The sequence below is a fragment of the Nomia melanderi genome, chromosome 7 (genome assembly GCF_051020985.1).
Source record: "Nomia melanderi isolate GNS246 chromosome 7, iyNomMela1, whole genome shotgun sequence".
Lineage (NCBI taxonomy): Eukaryota > Metazoa > Arthropoda > Insecta > Hymenoptera > Halictidae > Nomia > Nomia melanderi.
In genome coordinates this window covers 15,409,420-15,428,977 of record NC_135005.1, presented here as the reverse complement: position 1 = coordinate 15,428,977, position 19,558 = coordinate 15,409,420, and the positions used below count along the sequence as shown (strand labels likewise).

The 19,558-nt window shown below is 42.1% G+C and overlaps 2 protein-coding genes and 1 long non-coding RNA gene across 4 annotated transcripts; 1 reads left to right on the top strand and 2 right to left on the bottom strand.

Moving 5' to 3' along the window:
- Positions 1-52: 52 nt before the first annotated feature.
- On the bottom strand, positions 53-3,076 carry LOC116425029 (uncharacterized). Its single transcript, XM_031972202.2, has 4 exons — positions 1,441-3,076; positions 1,216-1,353; positions 336-807; positions 53-227 (listed from the first exon to the last, which is right to left on the bottom strand). Exons 1-3 carry the CDS (start codon positions 3,014-3,016, stop codon positions 353-355), a joined length of 2,169 nt encoding a protein of 722 aa, XP_031828062.2. The 5' UTR covers positions 3,017-3,076; the 3' UTR covers positions 53-227; positions 336-352.
- A 396-nt stretch (positions 3,077-3,472) lies between these two features.
- On the bottom strand, positions 3,473-7,978 carry LOC116425005 (carboxylic ester hydrolase-like). Its single transcript, XM_031972154.2, has 9 exons — positions 7,682-7,978; positions 7,055-7,192; positions 6,429-6,582; positions 5,997-6,182; positions 5,676-5,875; positions 5,409-5,571; positions 4,756-5,058; positions 3,980-4,112; positions 3,473-3,883 (listed from the first exon to the last, which is right to left on the bottom strand). Exons 1-9 carry the CDS (start codon positions 7,886-7,888, stop codon positions 3,634-3,636), a joined length of 1,734 nt encoding a protein of 577 aa, XP_031828014.2. The 5' UTR covers positions 7,889-7,978; the 3' UTR covers positions 3,473-3,633.
- Positions 7,979-10,930: 2,952 nt separating this feature from the next.
- LOC116425006 (uncharacterized) lies at positions 10,931-18,700 on the top strand. 2 transcript variants are annotated; one of them, XR_012998937.1, is made up of 4 exons: positions 10,931-11,120; positions 11,334-11,549; positions 16,495-16,665; positions 16,815-18,699. It is a non-coding gene; the product is annotated as an uncharacterized LOC116425006 (long non-coding RNA). The 2 variants fall into 2 exon arrangements; XR_012998936.1 differs by having other exon boundaries at positions 16,495-18,700.
- The last annotated feature ends 858 nt before the right edge of the window (positions 18,701-19,558 follow it).

The window sequence follows — 19,558 nt, the reverse complement described above, 5'->3', positions numbered from 1 at the left end:
CAGTGTAACGATGAGAACTGGTTCATAGAATAAAGAAACTACTGTTGTCGTGTCTCACATTTATTTTATTTCTTTAACCATGAAGCTATAGCTTATTATTAATAATATAATAAATCACGGACCCTTCGCAGAGGTGTTTCTACGAAGCGGCCCACCGAATTGTCGTTCTCATTAACGTCCGATCAGTTTGGAGCAGTGTTCTTCTATTCTGCGTTGTCTCTCGGTACCTGTTAGCAAACGAAACTAATTCATTAGATTCGGTTGTATTACTCTCAAATAAATATTCGAAGATCTAAGTGCATTTATACGTTCAATTTGTTAAGTATATTACTCACTAATTTCCCTTGCGGTCTTATTTCAAGAACGGGAGGAACACTTTGCTAAGACCGTCGCTAACATCATGGATGACGTTCATTCCTGGTTTAAGTAAAGTATCTACTCCCGATATTAATCTGTCGCCGAGGGCTCTTTTGCCGACGAAGGCACCTTGAGGCGAGTTTTCACTATAGAGTCCATTCCCAGGGGCGAGCTGTTGTCCTGCGACAGGGTTATTGGCAGCTGAGTTAACTCCTTGTAAATTACTTCCAGATGATCCGGCGGTATCCCTCTTTAGAATCGTCGGAAGTACGTCGCTCGAGAGTCTTTCGTACTCCCTCGCGATGCCGCCGAGAATGCCTTTGTTCGAGGGATTGAAAACAGAAGGAATGATTTCTCTCTTTTCAAATTCCGGGTAGGGGTCCTCACCGTCAGGCCCAGGAGTGTTCCAATCATATGAGGTTGTACATTCGGGAAGTTGCTCCTCTACAACTGGAAGATACGCAAGTGACGGGTAATCATCGATCTCTATTAAACTATCTTCGTCATTAGGGGGACAAGGTGACTGTTCGATACTAGAGAGATCAGGTACTTCTTCAATTTTAGGGAGACTGCGTGAGTCTTCGTCGTTAGGGAGACTAGGTAACTGTTCGATACTAGAGAGATTAGGTAGTTCTTCAATTTTAGGGAGACTCAGTAACTTTTTCACCACAAGGAGAGCAGGAAATTCTTCGATGTTAAGAGGACTAGGTAACCCTTCGGGATTCCTGTTTCTAGGATCGGAATCCATCAATCCCCCAACTAGATTTTCAGCTTCGTGCAACAGACTTTCTTCGACTTTGAGGATGGCAGACATGTCTTTAAGGAAATCCCCCTTTTCTAGCGAGGGGAGCACTTTACCTGCCGGTTGTCCGAAAAGATCCCTCTTCTGAAGGTTGGGAAGAATGTCATCTGACACACTCTGAGCCTGGTTTATTAAGGAGTTTCCGACTTTGGAAAGTGCATGTAGCCCTCCAAGATCCGGGAGACCAGGTACGCCTGTGATATTGAACGGAATAGGTTAGCTTTCAAGAGAATGTCTCTCTCCGTGGTTGAGACGAGGACATTTTTTAACGAGACTGTTACCTTTCCTGAACAGAGACATTCCAAGTTTGGGGAGAGCGACTGCACTTCCTATGAGATCCCTTTTCCCAAGTTTGGAAGCAAGTCCAGTTGCCACGTTCTCAGCTCTGTGAAATAGTTCACCGCCGATACTAGGGAGACCTGGTAGGCCTCCGAAATTTGGTATGTTTCCTAGGAGATCCCTCTTTCCGACTTTGTGAACCAGTCTACCTGTCAGGTCTTCAGCTTCGTGCACCAATGAATTTGCAATACCAGGGACACCAGCTAAGTTTCCAATATTAGGGACACCAGCTAAGTTTCCAATATTAGGGACACCAGCTAGGTTGCCAATTCTAGGGACACCAGGGAGGTTTCCAATATTAGGGACACCAGCTAGGTTGCCAATTCTAGGGACACCAGGTAGGTTTCCAATATTAGGGACACCAGCTAAGTTGCCAATTCTAGGGACACCAGGTAGGTTTCCAATATTAGGGACACCAGCTAGGTTGCCAATTCTAGGGACACCAGCTAGGTTTCCAATATTAGGGACACCAGCCAAGCTTCCAATACGAGGTACGTTTCCTAGGAGATCCCTCTTCCCAAGTTTGGAAGCAAGTCCACTTGCCACGTCCTCAGCTCCGTGCATCAATGTACTTGCAATGGCAGGGACATCAGCTAAACTGGCAATACCAGGTATGTTTCCTAGGAGATCCCTCTTCCCAAGTTTGGGAACCAGTCCACCTGCCAGATCTTCAGCTCCGTTCACCAATGAATTTGCAATACCAGAGACACCAGCTAAGCTTCCAATACTAGGGACTCCAGCTAAGCTTCCAATACTAGGGACTCCAGCTAAGCTTCCAATACTAGGGACTCCAGCTAAGCTTCCAATACTAGGGACTCCAGCTAAGCTTCCAATACCAGGTATGTTTCCCAGAAGATCCCTCTTCCCAAACTTGGGGACAATTCCACCTGCCAGACCTCCAGTTTCTTGCACCAACTGATTTCCAGCAGGGACAGCAACCAATCCCTCTACACTAGGGACAGCAGCTAAGCTTCCAACACTGGGAACAGCAGCTAAGCTTCCAATGCTACCTCCAGGTGGAGAAAGTAGTCCACTCTCCAGCAAGCGTTCCACAACATCCGGAGAACCACTCAATTCTTCGATAATAGGGAGTTCAGGCGAGGCTCCAGCATCGGGGACAACAGCATAGCTTTCAAGGTCCCTTTTCTTCAGGCTAGGAACCAGTTCCTCAAACACATTTTCACCTTTGCGCAGTAGGTTTTCTGCAACATTTGAAATACTAGAGAAGCCTCCGACAAGAGATCCGAGACCTGCGAGATCTCTCTTCCCAGCAGAGCCTGCTCTGTCGTGCGCTGGAGGTGGCGGAGGGGTTCCCCTTGCTCTTCCTGCGTTTGCCGTTCCTGGTTGCGCACCAGCGCTCGCTGGCTTTGTACTTCCTCTGCCTCTAGCCGCGGACGCTGCGGCAGAATCGACTTGATTTCCGCTGGCAGCTCTTATCGAAGCGGATTCTATCGACGCCGCTAGGGCGGCGACTACCAAGCACAAGAGAAGCTTCATGCTCGATCGGGACGCTTGCATGCCGAACTGAACAGGCAATTGAAGTTCACCTTTTTGAACTGAATGATTGAAGGCACTTTATATAATCCGCTGGGACTGAATATTAAATAGAATTAAATAGAATTGCAGGAAATTTAAACAATGTTTTATTTCCTCGGGTGATACATGAACAGCAGTTGTGAGCTTGTTTGCAGCATGTGGATGATACATGTTCCGTCGAAGGCCGACTGTTTGGCAGTTTTAGTGAGAATTAATGATATCGTGTTTTCTTTCTCATAGGAGTATGTGCGAGTTTTTGTATTGGAAAATTCCTTTTTCTGAATTTATGGAACGTTGCTCGATCCAACTTTTACATGGTTTTAGGTAACTTTAGGTTCACGGGCATTTATTGTAGTTTATTCTATTGTTCCTGGGGAAGTTGATATTCATTTAGATTTTGGAAATTGTAGATGTAGAAATAGACAATCAGGATTCATATTCGTTTACCAAATAATGTTTATAAAATTCAATCTATGTCAAATCGACGCGTTCCGTAAACCTAGTTAATTTAGGTAAGCGACGAGGTTTCATCGACATACATACATATTGTACTATAAAAATATCGCGAATCGATTAACAAATTACTTGTACGCAACATATTATTTCTTCCCGAAGTGCAGGAACCCAGGGATACTTGGGAGTCCAGGGAAATGGAACGAATATTTGCAGCCGGACTCGAATGGAAGCATGGCCATTAGAAATTGCTCGTAAGCGTTAGTCACGCTGCTGACCAAACGCGTCTTCAGGATGGACTCCTCATTGATTTCCAACTCCATGCCGCTTTCCCTGCTGTCCAACCAATTCACGTCGAACGCGACTTCCTTCCTTGAAGCTCGCGGCGTTGGATTTCTGTAGAATTAAAGACTCGTTTGAATCCTCGCGATAGAAAGATTGAAAATCTGTGAAGAATATTTCACGTTGAATCTACTGTCGTTCGATCCGTACCCATATTTAGCGAAGTTCGCCCACAGTTTGACCATCTTCTGCCTGAACACGTTGAATGGATGATTCGGATTTGTCGGTGCGTTCAGCTCCGCCACGTTGAATATGTTCCCAATGTCATCCACGTGACTGGTTCCTGATATTAAACGCATCACTTGAAGCTATACAATCTAACGAGGCTGTTCTTGTACATTTAGTTCATTGCAATTTTAACCCTTAGCAGTCCTATGTCAGGCTCGACATTCTATTTTATTGCAACCTCTACCAGTTTTAACCATTTTTTCTATATTTATTTGTAATATCACGATTGTACCATTTAAAGGTGACATTTCAATGACTTCCAAATATTATTGAATAAATAAATAGGGCGTCATATTAAGCTGTAATTGAATGAACTAACGTCGACGTAAACCTCAAAGTGAGAAAAGAGCACTTCGGACCGCAAAGGGTTAACCCTTTGCATTCGAGAGGCGATCATTTAATTCGATATAAAATTCTAAAGTCTTCGACAGAATATTGAGCGTCGCGTAATCTATAAATAAGTGAAATATTCAAGTAATAAATTAATCTCTCAAAGAATGTTGTATAAATCATTGGAAGACGTTGAATATTTCTAGTGAGACTTCCGAGTGCAAAGGGTTGAGCTATATATCCTCTTTCTTATCATTCACGTTTAAACATTGTTTCTGATGGTTTTTCAAACTTTATATTAACTTTTCGTAGTGTTCTATGAGAATTTGATTTAGCGGGACAGAGGAATCGCTTGTTCAGTGCCTTACCTGCCACCGTTTCACCCACCAACGAATGAACGCTGTACTTCGACTCGTACGACAACCGGTAATAATAAATAGGATACTCATCGTTCCACTTCGACAATAATTTCTGTGTCAGATCAATGGGCGCTGTGAAAAACGTGTCGGTTAAGACGGCCAATATTCGTTTGGTCTGCGAAGGTGAAACGGTCTCCAAATTCAATGACAGTAGATGGGCGATCGACGAGTCTGCGAATCCTCTGATGTACGTCACTTGGCGGATCCACTTTGAAAGCGACTGTACTCGTTTCGATGGGTCACCAGCGAAATCTGGAGGATAAATACATAAAATCCATGGCGGCTAGTGTTCGCGCGACATATTTTACTCTTAACTCGAGAGATTCTCACTTGAAGTATCCAATACGTTCTAATTAGATGTAGACGAGATACTTTGAAATGAATTTATTGAGAAGTCACATATGAATTAGGGAACTAAAGCTATTTTCTTTGAATATTTCACGTATCGATGCAGTATACAGAGGGTAATGGTAAATACCAAAGATTGTAATGTTGCTCTATCAAATTATCTGGCGATTGGGAGTCGCCTTTCGAGTGCAAAGGGACCTTTCCGATTTACCTTGAGGTCAGAGTTAATGTGTGCTTCGAATTTCAGTACTCACCGTTCAGGAAAAACAGTGCTTCGTCGCGAGTGTGGCCTAACATCATTGGGTGCCTAGTGAAATCACCGGAATTGTATTTAGATATGGGGCATTCGGTCAAAAATGCACTGCCATCGGTCGCGGCGTCGGGATCTTCTACTGTTGGGCGAAACGGCAGTACGTTCTGAAAATATTGAAATTGCTATAATTCCGATCCAATTACAAGAAACTTCTCTTCTTCACTTTACAACTGTCATTTATCAATCATCTACGACTGAGCGTTATTACCGCGTCAACTTTCTCCGTGACTTTGACGAGATCTTCTGCAGGAACTGTACGAAGATAGTCCAACAGACCCTGCTTCGTGAATGCCGGGTGACCAAGAAGAGTAGCGAGATAGTAAGCGTTTTCACGAGCTTTGTCAGGCGTGTGATACGCCCATTGGCACAATGGAGTTCCGCTCATGCTGATCGATCGATGGAAGAGTCCTGATCGAACGAAATCAGAAATTAGAAATATTCTTAGATATTTCAGATATAGATTAGATTTAGATATTCAGATTTAATTTCGATATTTTAGATATAGATTAGAAATTATTTTACAGCTTACCTTTCGATTTCTCCGACAAGATGTGAAATCCTACAGAACCACCGCCCGCACTTTCGCCAAAAATGGTCACTTGGTAGGGATTACCACCGAACGCAGCGATGTTGTCCCGCACCCACTGCAGAACCAGATTTTGGTCCTTCAAGCCAGCGTTGCCCAATGCATCGGGATGATCCAGCGAAAGGAATCCTTGAAAAGTATCGGATCATCGTATACTTTCTTTTTTAACCCTTTGCACTCGAGAGGTGACTCTCACCACTTGATTTCCTATAATGCATCGTCTTGAGAAATATTCAAATAAAATAGATTTTATTTATTATTTATTTTGTAAATCGAAAACATCGATTTGATCTCATCAGAAAATATTGAAATATTTCTAGTGGAAAACTTCCGAGTGCAAAGGGTTAATTGAATGTTAAGGAGCAAATAACCCACCAAGAACTCCCACGCGATAATTGAAGCTGACGAAGACAACGCCTTCTTCCAGGAAGAAATCTGGACCGTACAAGGACGAGTTACCATATCCAGACGAGTACGCTCCGCCATAGATCCACACCATCACTGGTTTCAGCTTCGTTCTACTTCCGTACTTTAGCAAAATAATGAAACTATCGTTTAACTCTTTACGGAAGATTCCTTGGAACATAGAAAACCTTCAGCTAAATTATACATCGATTGTTTAATTAATAGAAGAAAAGGAAACTGCGCTAATCTCTCGCTGTTCCACTAATTAACCCTTCGCACTCGAGAATATTTTTCGAAACGTCAACATATTTTTTGCAATTAACATAAAGCAATACCTTGCATAAATTATGCGACAGAACTACTTTACTTCTATTTTACAATTTTCTTGTAAGAATCAAACACAAAAATCTCATCTAGCCAAAATGTCGACACTCGTCTACAAAGGGTTAACAGAAAGATTCATAATTTCAATGAACTACTCGAAGCTGAATGTTTACTATTATTTTTCAAAGATACCATCTTCTGTTCACTGAAACTTTGTTACAGAACCTGCCGCCTCAAACGGCGACACGAAACGAAGGAAAATTGATATTCACCCCGGTGGTGTACACGTTCAGGTACAAGCAATCCTCGACGCCCATGTAAGTGGGATAAAAGAAATCTATCTGTGGACAGACGCTGCCCTCTTGGACGGCATCGAACACCTCGTCCCATGGTTGCGCTGGAACTGGAGGCTGGAAATACAAAGACAACTCCTTTTACTGTTCCCGATTCATCTGTTTACCAGAGCATTTGCTTAACCCCTAAAATTGTGAGTAAACCTACTGTTAAAATCCACACGGTGTAAAAGTTTATTCACAATATTTTCCAACGACCAGTCTCTATAAATGGATACAACGAAATGTTCAATATTTCATTCAACGTGTTAATTTGTTCTTTCAAGAGAATCTATGATTCTGTTCACATGAAAATAGATATATAAAATTGTCAGTGAACCTAGTGTTAAAATCCACACGGTGTAAAAGTTTATTCACAATATTTTCCAACGACCAGTCTCTATAAATAAATACTAAGGTCGCAATGAACGGATAACAATTTAGCGAAGAATAATAGAGCGAACTGTACAGTAAATGTAAATCTGGTGTTAAATCTGAAATGAGAATGAATGTTTAAACGATACTGCAAGATAGATCGGTGGACTATGACATTGCTCGCAGTTTTACCTTGAATCTCAGATCCTTAACAGGTGGCAGCGCGTAGGGGATCCCCAGGAACGCTGAATATTCAACCGAGTTCCATACTGTTTTCTTAATGATACCTCTCACAGGTCCGCTGTTGGTGTACACCACTTTAGTGCGAGGAAAGTCTTCCGTTAAACATTGCGTCAGTGATAAGAGCAGCAACAGAGCAATCCCCGCTTGACGGTCCATCGGGATGAAACAAGTAAATCAGGTGCGCGTATGGCGAAAGTTCGCCGATCTGTAACGGTTTTATACTGGAAACCTGGTTAACAATTTGTTGATATCGTGCGTTACGTGTAAGTATTTGTTGATCGTAGCGTCACGTTCCTGTAAACCGTGAAAAATATATCGCGCGTATGACGTGATGATATCACGTTGAGGGAAAGTATAATTTGATCGGTTCTGCTTATTAACACTAGAACTACCAGTCAAAGTGATTGTTTCAACGTTTTTATTTCGTAATTATTGGTATCTTGAAAGCATTGAATATTCGAGGTGATCTTGAAAGTAAATAGTTTCGCTTGAATACTACAATGAATGTCTGAAGAAATTGATAATAATCAATTATTACAAAATGACTGGTTTCAAGGAACACTTTACAATAATTGCCACTAAAAAATATTCATTTAATTTTCCCATCGATGAAATGGAGGGAGCTGGATGAAATAAGCACATAAATCGTATTAATATCAACAGATTTATTTCACTCTTAAACGCAATAAGTTCCAACGTTGGAATAAAAATTGCAATCGACGAACCATCTCTGTAAATTTAAACGCCATGTATTCGTATTTGCCATCGATGCGAACGATTCTCGTGAAGATTGACCATCCCGAAGTTCTCGCAAGCTAGGCAGCTTCATTCGCAAGAGACGCGTTGAAAAGATTCTCAGAGATCTCATCTTACGGATGCACGGAAGCATGATTTCCTTTGTGTTCTCCAGCGTGTCTCAACAATCGCTGGAGACATTGTCTATTTCCTAGGAAACCGGGACTCCTGTTACGAGCATCCCTTTCCCCGAGACGAGGCAGCAATTTCTCTACTACTTTTGCACCTTCCTTCGAGACGTTGCCGAAGGCGTCGTCTCCGTTGGAAAGATCGGCGACAGGATCTTTCTCTTCTGTTTCTTAACGATGAGGTTCGCGGCGTGGACGTGGACCGTGACAGTTCGACACGTGACATTCTACAGCTACCGGCGGAGTTATGCAAACCGTCAGCAACAGGAAATTGAAAGTAGTAAGACAAGTGCGGCTAGTTTATTTAGGGCAAGGTCCAACGCGACCGAATGTTACGTGATAGATGATTTAACGGAAAGATGATTCAAACGCTCGTTTGCTTTTATTTCGATGATGTACGGCAATTAACAGTTGTCCTCCGACGAATGCGGGGCAATTCTTTTGTTTCTAGACACGTGGACGGTCGGTGTGCCGTATTTTGTACGAAGATAACGGGTTTTCAGTAGTTTTGTTAATAATTCAGTTGTAGAAAGACTTACACGCGTTTTTTATCGTAACATTGACCTTCGTCTGCCAATTGTTTCAGACACATCGCGCGTCACGTGTGTCCATTGGACGGAATCAAATATTGACGTTCTGCACCTAGCACGAGGAGATCGATAGCTAGGTGAAATACACAGAACGATGTATAATATCTACGGATAATAAATAACTTCGCGTAAACCCATTCTTCGGATGAGGTTATCTTCGTCGATGAAATCGTGACGTGAGGTCGAGCTCGTGTATCCTTCTGCCCTTTCATAAAATAATGCTCGAGAACGTTAGTATAGGAAAATATTAATGAAAAGTTCAAGAACATTAATATAGAAAAATATTAATGAAAAGTTCAATAACATTAGTATACGAAAATCTTAATGAAAAGTTCAAGAACGTTAGTATAGAAAAATATTGATGAAAAGTTCAAGAACGTTAATGTACAAAAATATTAGTGAAAAGTTCGAGAAAGTTAGTATAGAAAAATATTAATCCGAGTGCAAAGAGTTAAACGTGTCACCAATTTTCTCGATTACTTCTCGATTGCGGAAGTCCAATAATAACTACCTGACATTCTCATTCATCCAACCACGATTCGATCCCTCAATAATTACCTGACAAAACAAATCCGAAATCGTATCGACGCGCAGAGTCACGTGACCGAACCGTCTTTTAGCCTCCACCAGGAATAGTATCAAGTGAAAACGCGATTATATCCGGCTGCAATCACTCGAGGCTCATAACGTTTATCTGGGTTAGGTTTAATAACAGCACTTAATCACTGAACCTCGCCCCGACACGCAACATTGTCTTCAGCGTTCCATTCGCGGATAAAACTACCGTCACACGAGACACCGGTGGAATCAACGTAAACCCGGCAGATATGGATAAACAATCTACATCTCTGTTCAAGACTCAACAAATCTTTATTGCATACATCATAGTATACGAATAACCTTCGTTACAGTATGCCTACTATTCTTTAGAATCTTACAAGCTGTTATAGACAGAGCAAAATTCAATATTACCGACGATCTCGATTCAACATCGAATTCAACCGTCGACGTCGAATCCTCGTTAGTCGGTCTTGTCCATGTGAACGTTGAAGGTCAAGCCCTTGACACCGATGCTACGGAGATATTCGATGATCCCGTTAATGGCTTCCGAAAGCTGCCTCTTCGAGACCAGATATTTCGCTCCCTTATCCACGGCCGCTTTGAAATGCGAGTCGACGTTGTCCAATTTGAGGTAACTTCCCAGCCCTGGAATGGTCAGGAGGTCTCTCTTCACCTTCCCCAGAGGGGCGTACAGAGGTTCGAACAAATGGTACACGCTCGCCGCCGTATCCTGCGACGCGAGCATCATGGGATGGACCAGATCCTTCTTGACGATGTCCTTCAGGTTTAGCATGAAGTGTCGAGCCGACAAGGCGGAGCCCGCCGACACGATCAAGACAATGGTGAACAAGTACAGCTTCATGTTTGCTCAGGTTTGAAAGAAACTGAACATGCAAGACGCGGTTTCGTCTCTGGCTTATATAGGGCCATCCGCGCGACGCTCATCCTTATGCAATCGCGAACGACGAAATATGTCGTCGAAAATGTTCGTCGATACGCCGGTCGTCGTGTTCCCGTCGACGAGACATGTGTCCGAATCCTATTGAGATTACGCGTGACGCGTGTCCGAAATGCGTTTGAATTGTTAATGACGAACGATGGTTATTCCTTCGTAATTCCATGGGTGATTTGGAACACCAGTCTCGAGGAGAGGACGGCGTTCGATGGTGCAGAGGAATTCAGTGTCACGGGGAACTCGGAAATCGACTTCCTTTCTGGCTTGGGAAAGGATCTTCGTGAGCTTCGAAATCTGAGCTTGAATTTTACTTTGCACTCGGAAGTTTTTCAATAGAAATATTCATTTTCTGACGAGACGTAGGTGATATTGTTTGAAACTAATTTAAGGATGATTCATAGATAAATTCATAGTCATCTGGTGACTGAGTCACCTCTCGAGTGCCAGGGGTTAATGATGATTCAAGGGAATTTTCTTGAAGAGTCTGTTACGAGAGTAATGATACTGTTTCTGGGAATTTTGTTTTAAGGGGTCGAGGTTGTTTGAATTTAATGGCGAATGTTTGTTTGAAGGGTAACGTGCTCGAGGGATCGATTCTAGGATGAGGATATTGTAGGAGATCTACTTTAGGAGGAAGAAGGTTTTTTGATGAATCTACTTTAAAAATGGGGACATTGTTTCCATAGGAGCTGAAAATAAGGACGCTGCTCCTGAGACTTCTGAGTTAAAAATGGAGAAAAAATGAAATGACTATGGTGCTAAGAATTTCTGAGGAAGAACGCTGTTTCGTAAGTATCGAATTGGAAACAGTTTTTTCGAGGCTTTATTGACTTTCATAAGCATTCATCAGTCATAATTAGTTAATCACTCATAGGTAATTATACAACGACAGCGTTTAAACTAGTTGCTCCGCCGTTCGTTCGAAGCGAGTAAACTTCTCTCGTTATTTCCCCATTTCTCATAAATTTTCCTTTCCAATCCTGTACTGCTTTTTTTCTCTTCGTGTCAATCATTCACTGTTATCTTTAATTCCTGTTTGAAAAATTTTTAGTTCCTGCTTTGCACCGTTAGTGTTAAATTACGATACTGACGTAACTGCGATTTGTGAGTATAATATATCACAATTTATGCCAAGCACCGTCAGCGGAAGCACCACTTTGCAAATAATTTGAAATTATATACAGTTATCAGACGAAAAGGTCACAGAACCAGCACTTATCGGTATGATTGGCCCAACTAGTCGGTGCAGTTCGGTTAAAAGCCGATTAATGGTAATTAACTAATGGAAAAGAGTCGCAATTAAGATACAGCGACCGTGCAATACTGAGAATAATTTTCAAATATAATTTACCTGTTATATTTATACATTTTTGCAATATTACAGGTTTTTCAAACTTCGCCTCTGTATTTCTTCATATTTCTTCGTCACTGCAAGCATCGAATTAATTACTTACTCAATTAAGAGCAGGAAATCTACCATCTACCATCAGCTTCACCGAAAATTACTAAATTAACGGTGTGCTATTCGTCAATTTTCAAATTAGACTTCATTTCCATGCTTCCTTACCCACAAACACGTACAATAGAGGCGTTAATTCAAAACGAAACGATTCAATTAAAAGCAGAAAGGACTTGGCGCGATCGTAAAAATGTTTCCAGCTACCGACAGCTCCACCAAGAACCACCATTGGCAATTTCCCGTGATATCAGTGACACTCGCATAACCGCGGCGTTATTTAGAGGCTGCGCTCAAAGAAACGCTCCACATTCGCCGGGCACTCGAAACGCTGGCTTTATTCGTACTTCGTCGTGGTTGCGCACTCTAGGCCGCCACCCTAAATTCAACACGTACAAGCTTTTATAGCCGGCCGCCGGGAAAGGGTATCGAAGCTGTTACTTTATAATGGAAGAGTGAATACGTGACCGGCTGTATAGGTTCTCCCGGCGATGCTGAAAGCGCGACGCGCCGAAGAGACGCGCGAGCCATTAGATAACGCTTGCCGCGCGCTGCTGAAACTCCGCTCGCCCTCCCTTTCACCCGGCCGCGCGCGAGAAAACACGCGCGCCCGATGATTCTTCAGGCACCAACAAACCTGAAGTGTAATACGCCATTTTTCCCTGACGAGGTCCGCGCTCGGGGAAAATGCGGCTCGGAAATTCGCTCGGTGCTCGAGCACTCGAACTGCACCGGTGCGTCTGTTCGATATCGATCAGCTGCAGTGGTATCGATGCTTCTTTCAATCGTTTCACGCATGTTCGTTGGAGCATCGATGATAATGCTTCGAATTCCTGATTGCACTTTTCAGCTTCAGCTAGCAACGACAATATGTTCGGATAAGTAGCTCCGCGATGCATTGCAGTTTTCGAAAAGGAATGTAACTTTCAACTTGTATTAACTTTATTCGATTGAAAATTCATTTAGAAAAAGATCGAGTGCAATGCAGTCCTTGTTATACATGAGCCTATAAGTGCAACTCAATTGCATTCTCTTCTCGTTTGAACTCATTATCAAGCTTTCTTATTTGCAAGCCGAAAGAAGCGAAGTTCCAGAAGTAATTTCCAAGTGTTATTATCGCGATGATTCATAGAAGTTCTGCAATTATATTTCAACGTTACCCTATCATGACTCGTTCTTTTCTAGAAACACGATCGATCGGAAGCAAGCGAAACCTTGATCTAGTGGGCCAACGGAATTTCGCGAATGCATGGCCCTCCGTTGAAACGGTTTCCGCCATTCCGCGAGCCGCCCCGCACGCCGGCCGTCGTTCGTCATTATAAGAATTCGCTGTCAGCTCGTCGAAATCGATTAGAACCGGTCGCCGCGGGCTTATACAACGGCCGCCTTATACTTTTAACCGGCGTCGCGCTTAAATGACCTATTTTACCTTTACAAGATTGCCGTTTTCGTGGCGCTAGCACGTGTCCTTGCCGGACGTCGCCGTTGACCTTCGTTTCGACGCGTGTTCGCAGCTTTTACTATGCAAACAATTCGTCGCCTCTGAAATAGCGATAATAATCCTCGTATAACGACAACCGAGAGACAGCGTGACAGACTTCACGCATTTACTGTTTAAAAATCATGATTTGCATAGTGTCACCGATACCACGCGAATTTGCATCGAACTAATGATTCATTGCTGCCCAACGGAATTTTTATGTATCGCCGAGCAATGAACGATCGATTGAATTTCGTTCGCCTCTAATCGACGGAAATCTGTGTTCCGCAAGGAAATGTTTCTTAATTAACTTTCTTCAGATTTTTCTATAAAGCTGAAACTTTTCTATTCAGATCACTTTGAAATTGAAACTACGAGTTCGCTGTGCGAATGATAGTATCTTCGAATAGTCCTCGTTAAAAGATCATTAGTTACTAGAGGGAAGACGCGAATAATAAAGAGAGCGATACTTACACTTCTTTTCGTTTGTTCTTCTTTTCCATAGGATATCAGGGAGTTTCCAAAAGACACTTGTAAAAATTCAGTGTTAATTATTTTCGGTTCGGATGAAACGCTGTTTCTCTATTATTAATCGTTGTGTTCGATGAAGGTGGGTGCAGGTGAATTTTTCTTTGTCTCCCGGCGAATTGTCAAGGACAACGTTATCCCAGCCAGCGCGGCGATGATAGAAACCATAGGGCAACGGGTTAATGGAGGTCTTATTGAACCTAGCGACAGAACAAGCGAAATAAGGCGAGCGAAGTGGCTCATCGCGCCAACTGCGCGCTTCCATGGTGAATATTTCATACGGCGTTATGCAAGTTCCACGAATTGCCCGGCGTCATCTTGCATCTAGGATTAGGTTTAACAACAGCGTTCGTTATCCGTAGAACCCCGTCCCTGCACGCCACGTTTATTATTCATTTCGCTTCATCTTGCTCCCTATCTTTCCCTCGAAGTGCACTCTCGCTGCTCCCCCCTTACGCGTCACGAAATACTGTCAATTCCGTTACCGTCTATTTTTACATTATTCCAAACCCATTCTACCCGATCGTTCTTATTCAACGTCGCTATCGTGCAACGTGCAATAAACACGATATTATTGTTATTACCTGGCCGCCCAATCAGTTCGTGCGGGCTCCTGCAACCTAGCGGATTTTTATGCAAATGCAGATCTGTATCTGGTAATTCGTAGCAACCGAAATTGAAGAGAAATTTGTATGCTAGATCGAGGAATCTGTAAAGACTCGAGTAAAATTCGAAAGGGGCTATCGTAAATAGTTTTTTTTATAGAAAGTAACAAAATTTCAGTATTTCTACGTTTTATAGTATTATGTATTACCTGTTCTTAGCATTCTAGTAATTTTTTCAAGAAAAACTGTGTACACTTGCAGGGCAATGAAATATTCTGATTTTCAAACGAGGAATATTAAGCAATTCATTGAAATCTTAACTGAGACCCAGATGTTTCGTCTATTAAAAAGTACAGTACGACGCTTTCCGAACCTGAAAATGTAAATTTTTTGTAAAAATGCAACAGAACGGATAAGAGAGTTTCAGGGGTTCGAGAGACAGAGTGAACAAATAACACTGGTATGGTTAATACGTCTTTTTCTACGTGTCTATTTATTATGAAAATATAATACAAAACATCCTATGTTGTATTACATAGATAACAATGCTCAATTAACGTTTTTTTTCATTCCCTTTTGTCGTGTAACGTTACCATCCAACACTATGTGAAGCATTTATCAGGACAGGTAAAGTCGTGTTTCTCTTATTCCACGTTCGTTTCGCGTATCTCATTTTTTTCATTTTTTTTCTCGTTCCTCCTCTTCGTCATCATCGTCCTCATCGTCAATAATCATCACCATCATCACCACGATCATCAGCATCATCATCATCATCATCATCATCATCAGCATCATCAGCATTATCATCATCATCATCATCATCATCATCTTCATCATCATCATCATCATCATCATCATCATCATAATCATCATGTTCTCCTTCGTTCTTCTTACTTCTTCCACCTCTTCCTCGTTCGCCGTCGTTTCGTTTAGTTTTTCGTTTACGTTATTTTTTTTATTCCTATCTTTTTCGCTCTCATTTGCTTTTTTTCTTTTGGTTTGTTCGTTTTTCGTGTTCAAACCTCGTTTGAAGGAAAGGCCCGATATACAGAGAAGATTACATAGACGAGACGTTTATAGAGCAGAAGTTACGAACCGAAAGGAGAAAAGAGGAGAAGGATTCTTGTGTGTTTTGCTTCCGTTTCATTTTCTTTCATTCCGATATTTCAGCGAGAAGATCGTCCGATCGAGCGGAACAGGAACTTCGGGAATGGATTTTTTTTTCCATGGGGGTCTGTCGGTGAAGGGTCAGGGGCGTGTGGGTCGGGGGACGAGGGTCAGAAAATTGGTTTAGACGTGTTTCCTTTTTTTTTCTCTTTCTTTTGTCCGGGATAAAGGAGGGCGGCAACGGGATTTTTCTCGGGTTTTCCGGGGACGGGGTCACGTTTTTCGGGAGAATTCTGGTTTTTCTTTCTTGTTTCGCGCGTGTCGATGCACAAATTGGAGTTTTGTATTAGCGCCTAGTTTACAAATAATACAAATGTATGTAAATATTCGTTATAATAATAGGTTCCCTCTTAGCGAGAAAGAAGCTTAAAGCTAAATTTCATCTAGCGTCACTATCGCGTTTTTTTACTTTTTACCTTTATTATAGTTTATTTTACTTTTATTTTATTTATTTTTTTATTTTTCGTTTCACACCATGCTAATACTACGTGTTCCAGGTGGTACCCGTGAACAGCCGTGTCGTAAGTCGGTCGAACCGTGTTTCAGCCCCCGACTCGAGAGAAACAGGAGGGGGTCAGGCGAGAGGAATTTTGTCGAAGGGGAAAGTTCGATTGCACTGATTCTCGTTAGCAGATCGACTGGCTATGGCTTCGTTAACTATGCTTCAAGTAAGTACATTACAACCCAAAGGTTCGAAATAATTGAATATTCTAATTGCCACGTTAATCTCAACAATCAAGTTCGGAAATGATCACGAATAACATCCATATTCAATTAATACAAATATAAATAAAAACTGTCCGATGTTCGATTCAAGTTATAAATCATCGTCGAAGATAATAAATTGGAAGAATGGAAACTAGAAGTTCCTTATTACACAATCCAACGTGTAACTCGAATAAATAGGTAACCAAACGCTTAATGGACGAGAGAACTGAAACATTGTCATCGATCGAAGAGAAAGAAGTGAAATCCCACGAGTCCTACACTTGCCTAGCCTAAAACCGAAGTCAGTCCACCTGTTCATGATCCTCAGAGGAACAAAAAAACAGTATTACAGAAGATAGATCACGAACACCGAGAAAGTGGGACAGTAGGTTACAGAATAGAGGTGCAGAGTGCGGAAAGAAGGACGAAGGGCGGCGTCGCCGAGCCCGCGAAGGAAGAATGAACAGGTTCGAATGCCTGTTGCTCTCCGCTCAACAATGTATTGTCAATCGTTTCGTTCTTGAACAGATATAGCGAGCTTAGCTGTCACAGGCACCGAGTGAAATACATTAGCGGTCACTACGATAATTTCTATATCACTACCGTTTTTTTTTTTTTCTCATTAGCCGACATACGCTCGGCCGAACTTCCCTTTTACCGCCGCGTGTCCGTGATACGAAAAAAACATGGGTCGTTTCGCCATTGTTCCTCGTCCATTCGCTGGTCACCGAACGTAAATAAACACCGTCGGAGTACCCAGCGAGGACTCGGGCGCGTGCGACAAGATGGCGGATGCGCCGCGGCGGCAACCGGGAACCCGGCGCGAGCTGCTCGACCTAGGCAATTAGTGTCATCTACGTAAATGCTAAATACATTTAGCACTACGGTCAGAATAAATTAATGACCATACATAATGTTCACGTATGTGTTCGCCTTGTCAGTGTATACTGTAATTCAACCGTATGTTTCTCCGTGTATTACGTGTCAGTGTAAATAAGTATAACTGTATCGTGTGTAGAATGATTGTATGTGTGTGTGTGTGAGTACTGCGTGAAAGGGGAGTCGTGCCGTGAACGCGAGAAGTCGTAAACCTACGGCGTTCCCTTCTCAGGTTTTAATTAATATTCGTTTACCTTTAGTTTACCTTTAACTTGCTTTTTTTTCGTTAATTATCTGCGAGTTATTTACTTGTTTACTCTTTTTTTTCGTTTACTCGTTAACTCTATATTGCTCTTTGTATTGCTTCGGCGGCAGTATAGCCCTACGTAGTCATGCAAGGTATAATCTCTTATGTATTTTTTTCTCGTTTTTCATTTTCGTTCGTTAAATAGAGCACAGCGGAACTGGTAGTATCCTCCGGCGGGTTCGGAATCCCTCGAGCGACAATCGAAGGTGCGTCTCGATTCGAAAGAGGCGTGTTTTCCTTCGTTTTCGTTTCGCTTCACGACCGTCCGACGGGTTCGACCGATTCGGTCGTCGGGTTTCTCGACGAAACGATCGAAAGCCCGTCGGTCGGGCGCGGATCGAACGGGATCGTACCAGCCTACCGTGGACTCGATAGAATTTCATCGGTAATACCGTGTCAACGTATCCACTATAAATATAGTTAACTTCGCAATCCGCGTGTACTATACTTTTAAGTAAAAGCTATAAAATATGGATACTTGCGCGATTTTCTTTCACTATTTTCCTCCTCTTCCCGTCATGCTCCCTTTCTTTCCCACTACGCTCACTCTCTCGCATTCCCTCTTTCGCTCACAGACTCACGCTAACATCCTCTCTCTTATCCGTCCTCTTATCCACCACTTTTCATTCAATTTTTCCCAAATGTTCCACGACGAGACGCGTTATCTCTGTTGCACGCTATATATCTCGCGCGTCGTGTATCTTCGTCGAACTTTATGCTCGATTTATAATGTATATATATTTGTTACATATATACAAATATATATACATTTAATATGTGTATATATATATAATAAATTTATATATATAAATTTGTATATAAATTTATTATATTATATATATGTATATATATGTATATAAGTACATGTAATGTAACCAGTGGTGCACGTTTGTCGAGTTACAATCGTTAATTACCTCGTCTTATAAAAGCCGTCGCTAGTCTCCTCGTTCCATCGGTCTTTAATTACAAGTAATAAGTCTTACTAAACTGCTTATTAGGCGCGCTGTACGAGTGTGTATATTTTACGTGTATGTATATACGTGAGCGGGCTCGTGTTTCGATACGTGTTTAAACAATTCGTTTCTCTTATCCACGCTACACCTCTACCTCGCGCGCGCAGACACTCTCTCGCTCTCTTTCGTTCCCTTTCGCACTGTCTAGTTTTACGATCTGCCAGCGTTAATTATTATTTCACCCGACAGCTTCTTATTGTAACGAGTAACAAATGCTTATTCGCTACGCGTGTAAGTACAAGTGTTTCCCTTCGATGTTGCGCGTATGTAATGTGTCTCTGTGTATGGATGCGTGTCTGTGTGCTTGTCTGTATACATATGGTTGTCGCGTGACGTGTGACGTGTGATCCTGCGCCGCTAAGTCCTCGTTACAGATTAAAATTATGTAAGGTTAAAAATTCGTCGGCCTACGCGATTAACTTTTATTTATTTTATTTATTTAGTTATTTAGTTAGTTATTTATGCATTTCGCCTTCCTCCTTCTTCTTCTTCTTCTTCTTCTTCTTCTTCTTCTTCTTCTTCTTCTTCTCCTTCTTCATTTATCTCAGCGCCGTATTTTTATTTATTTATATTTATAATCGGTCGCGAGGCGCGCCTCGTCGAGGACCCGCGACCGTCTACGAAGTTATTGCTTTTGAATACCCCGGCTTCCTT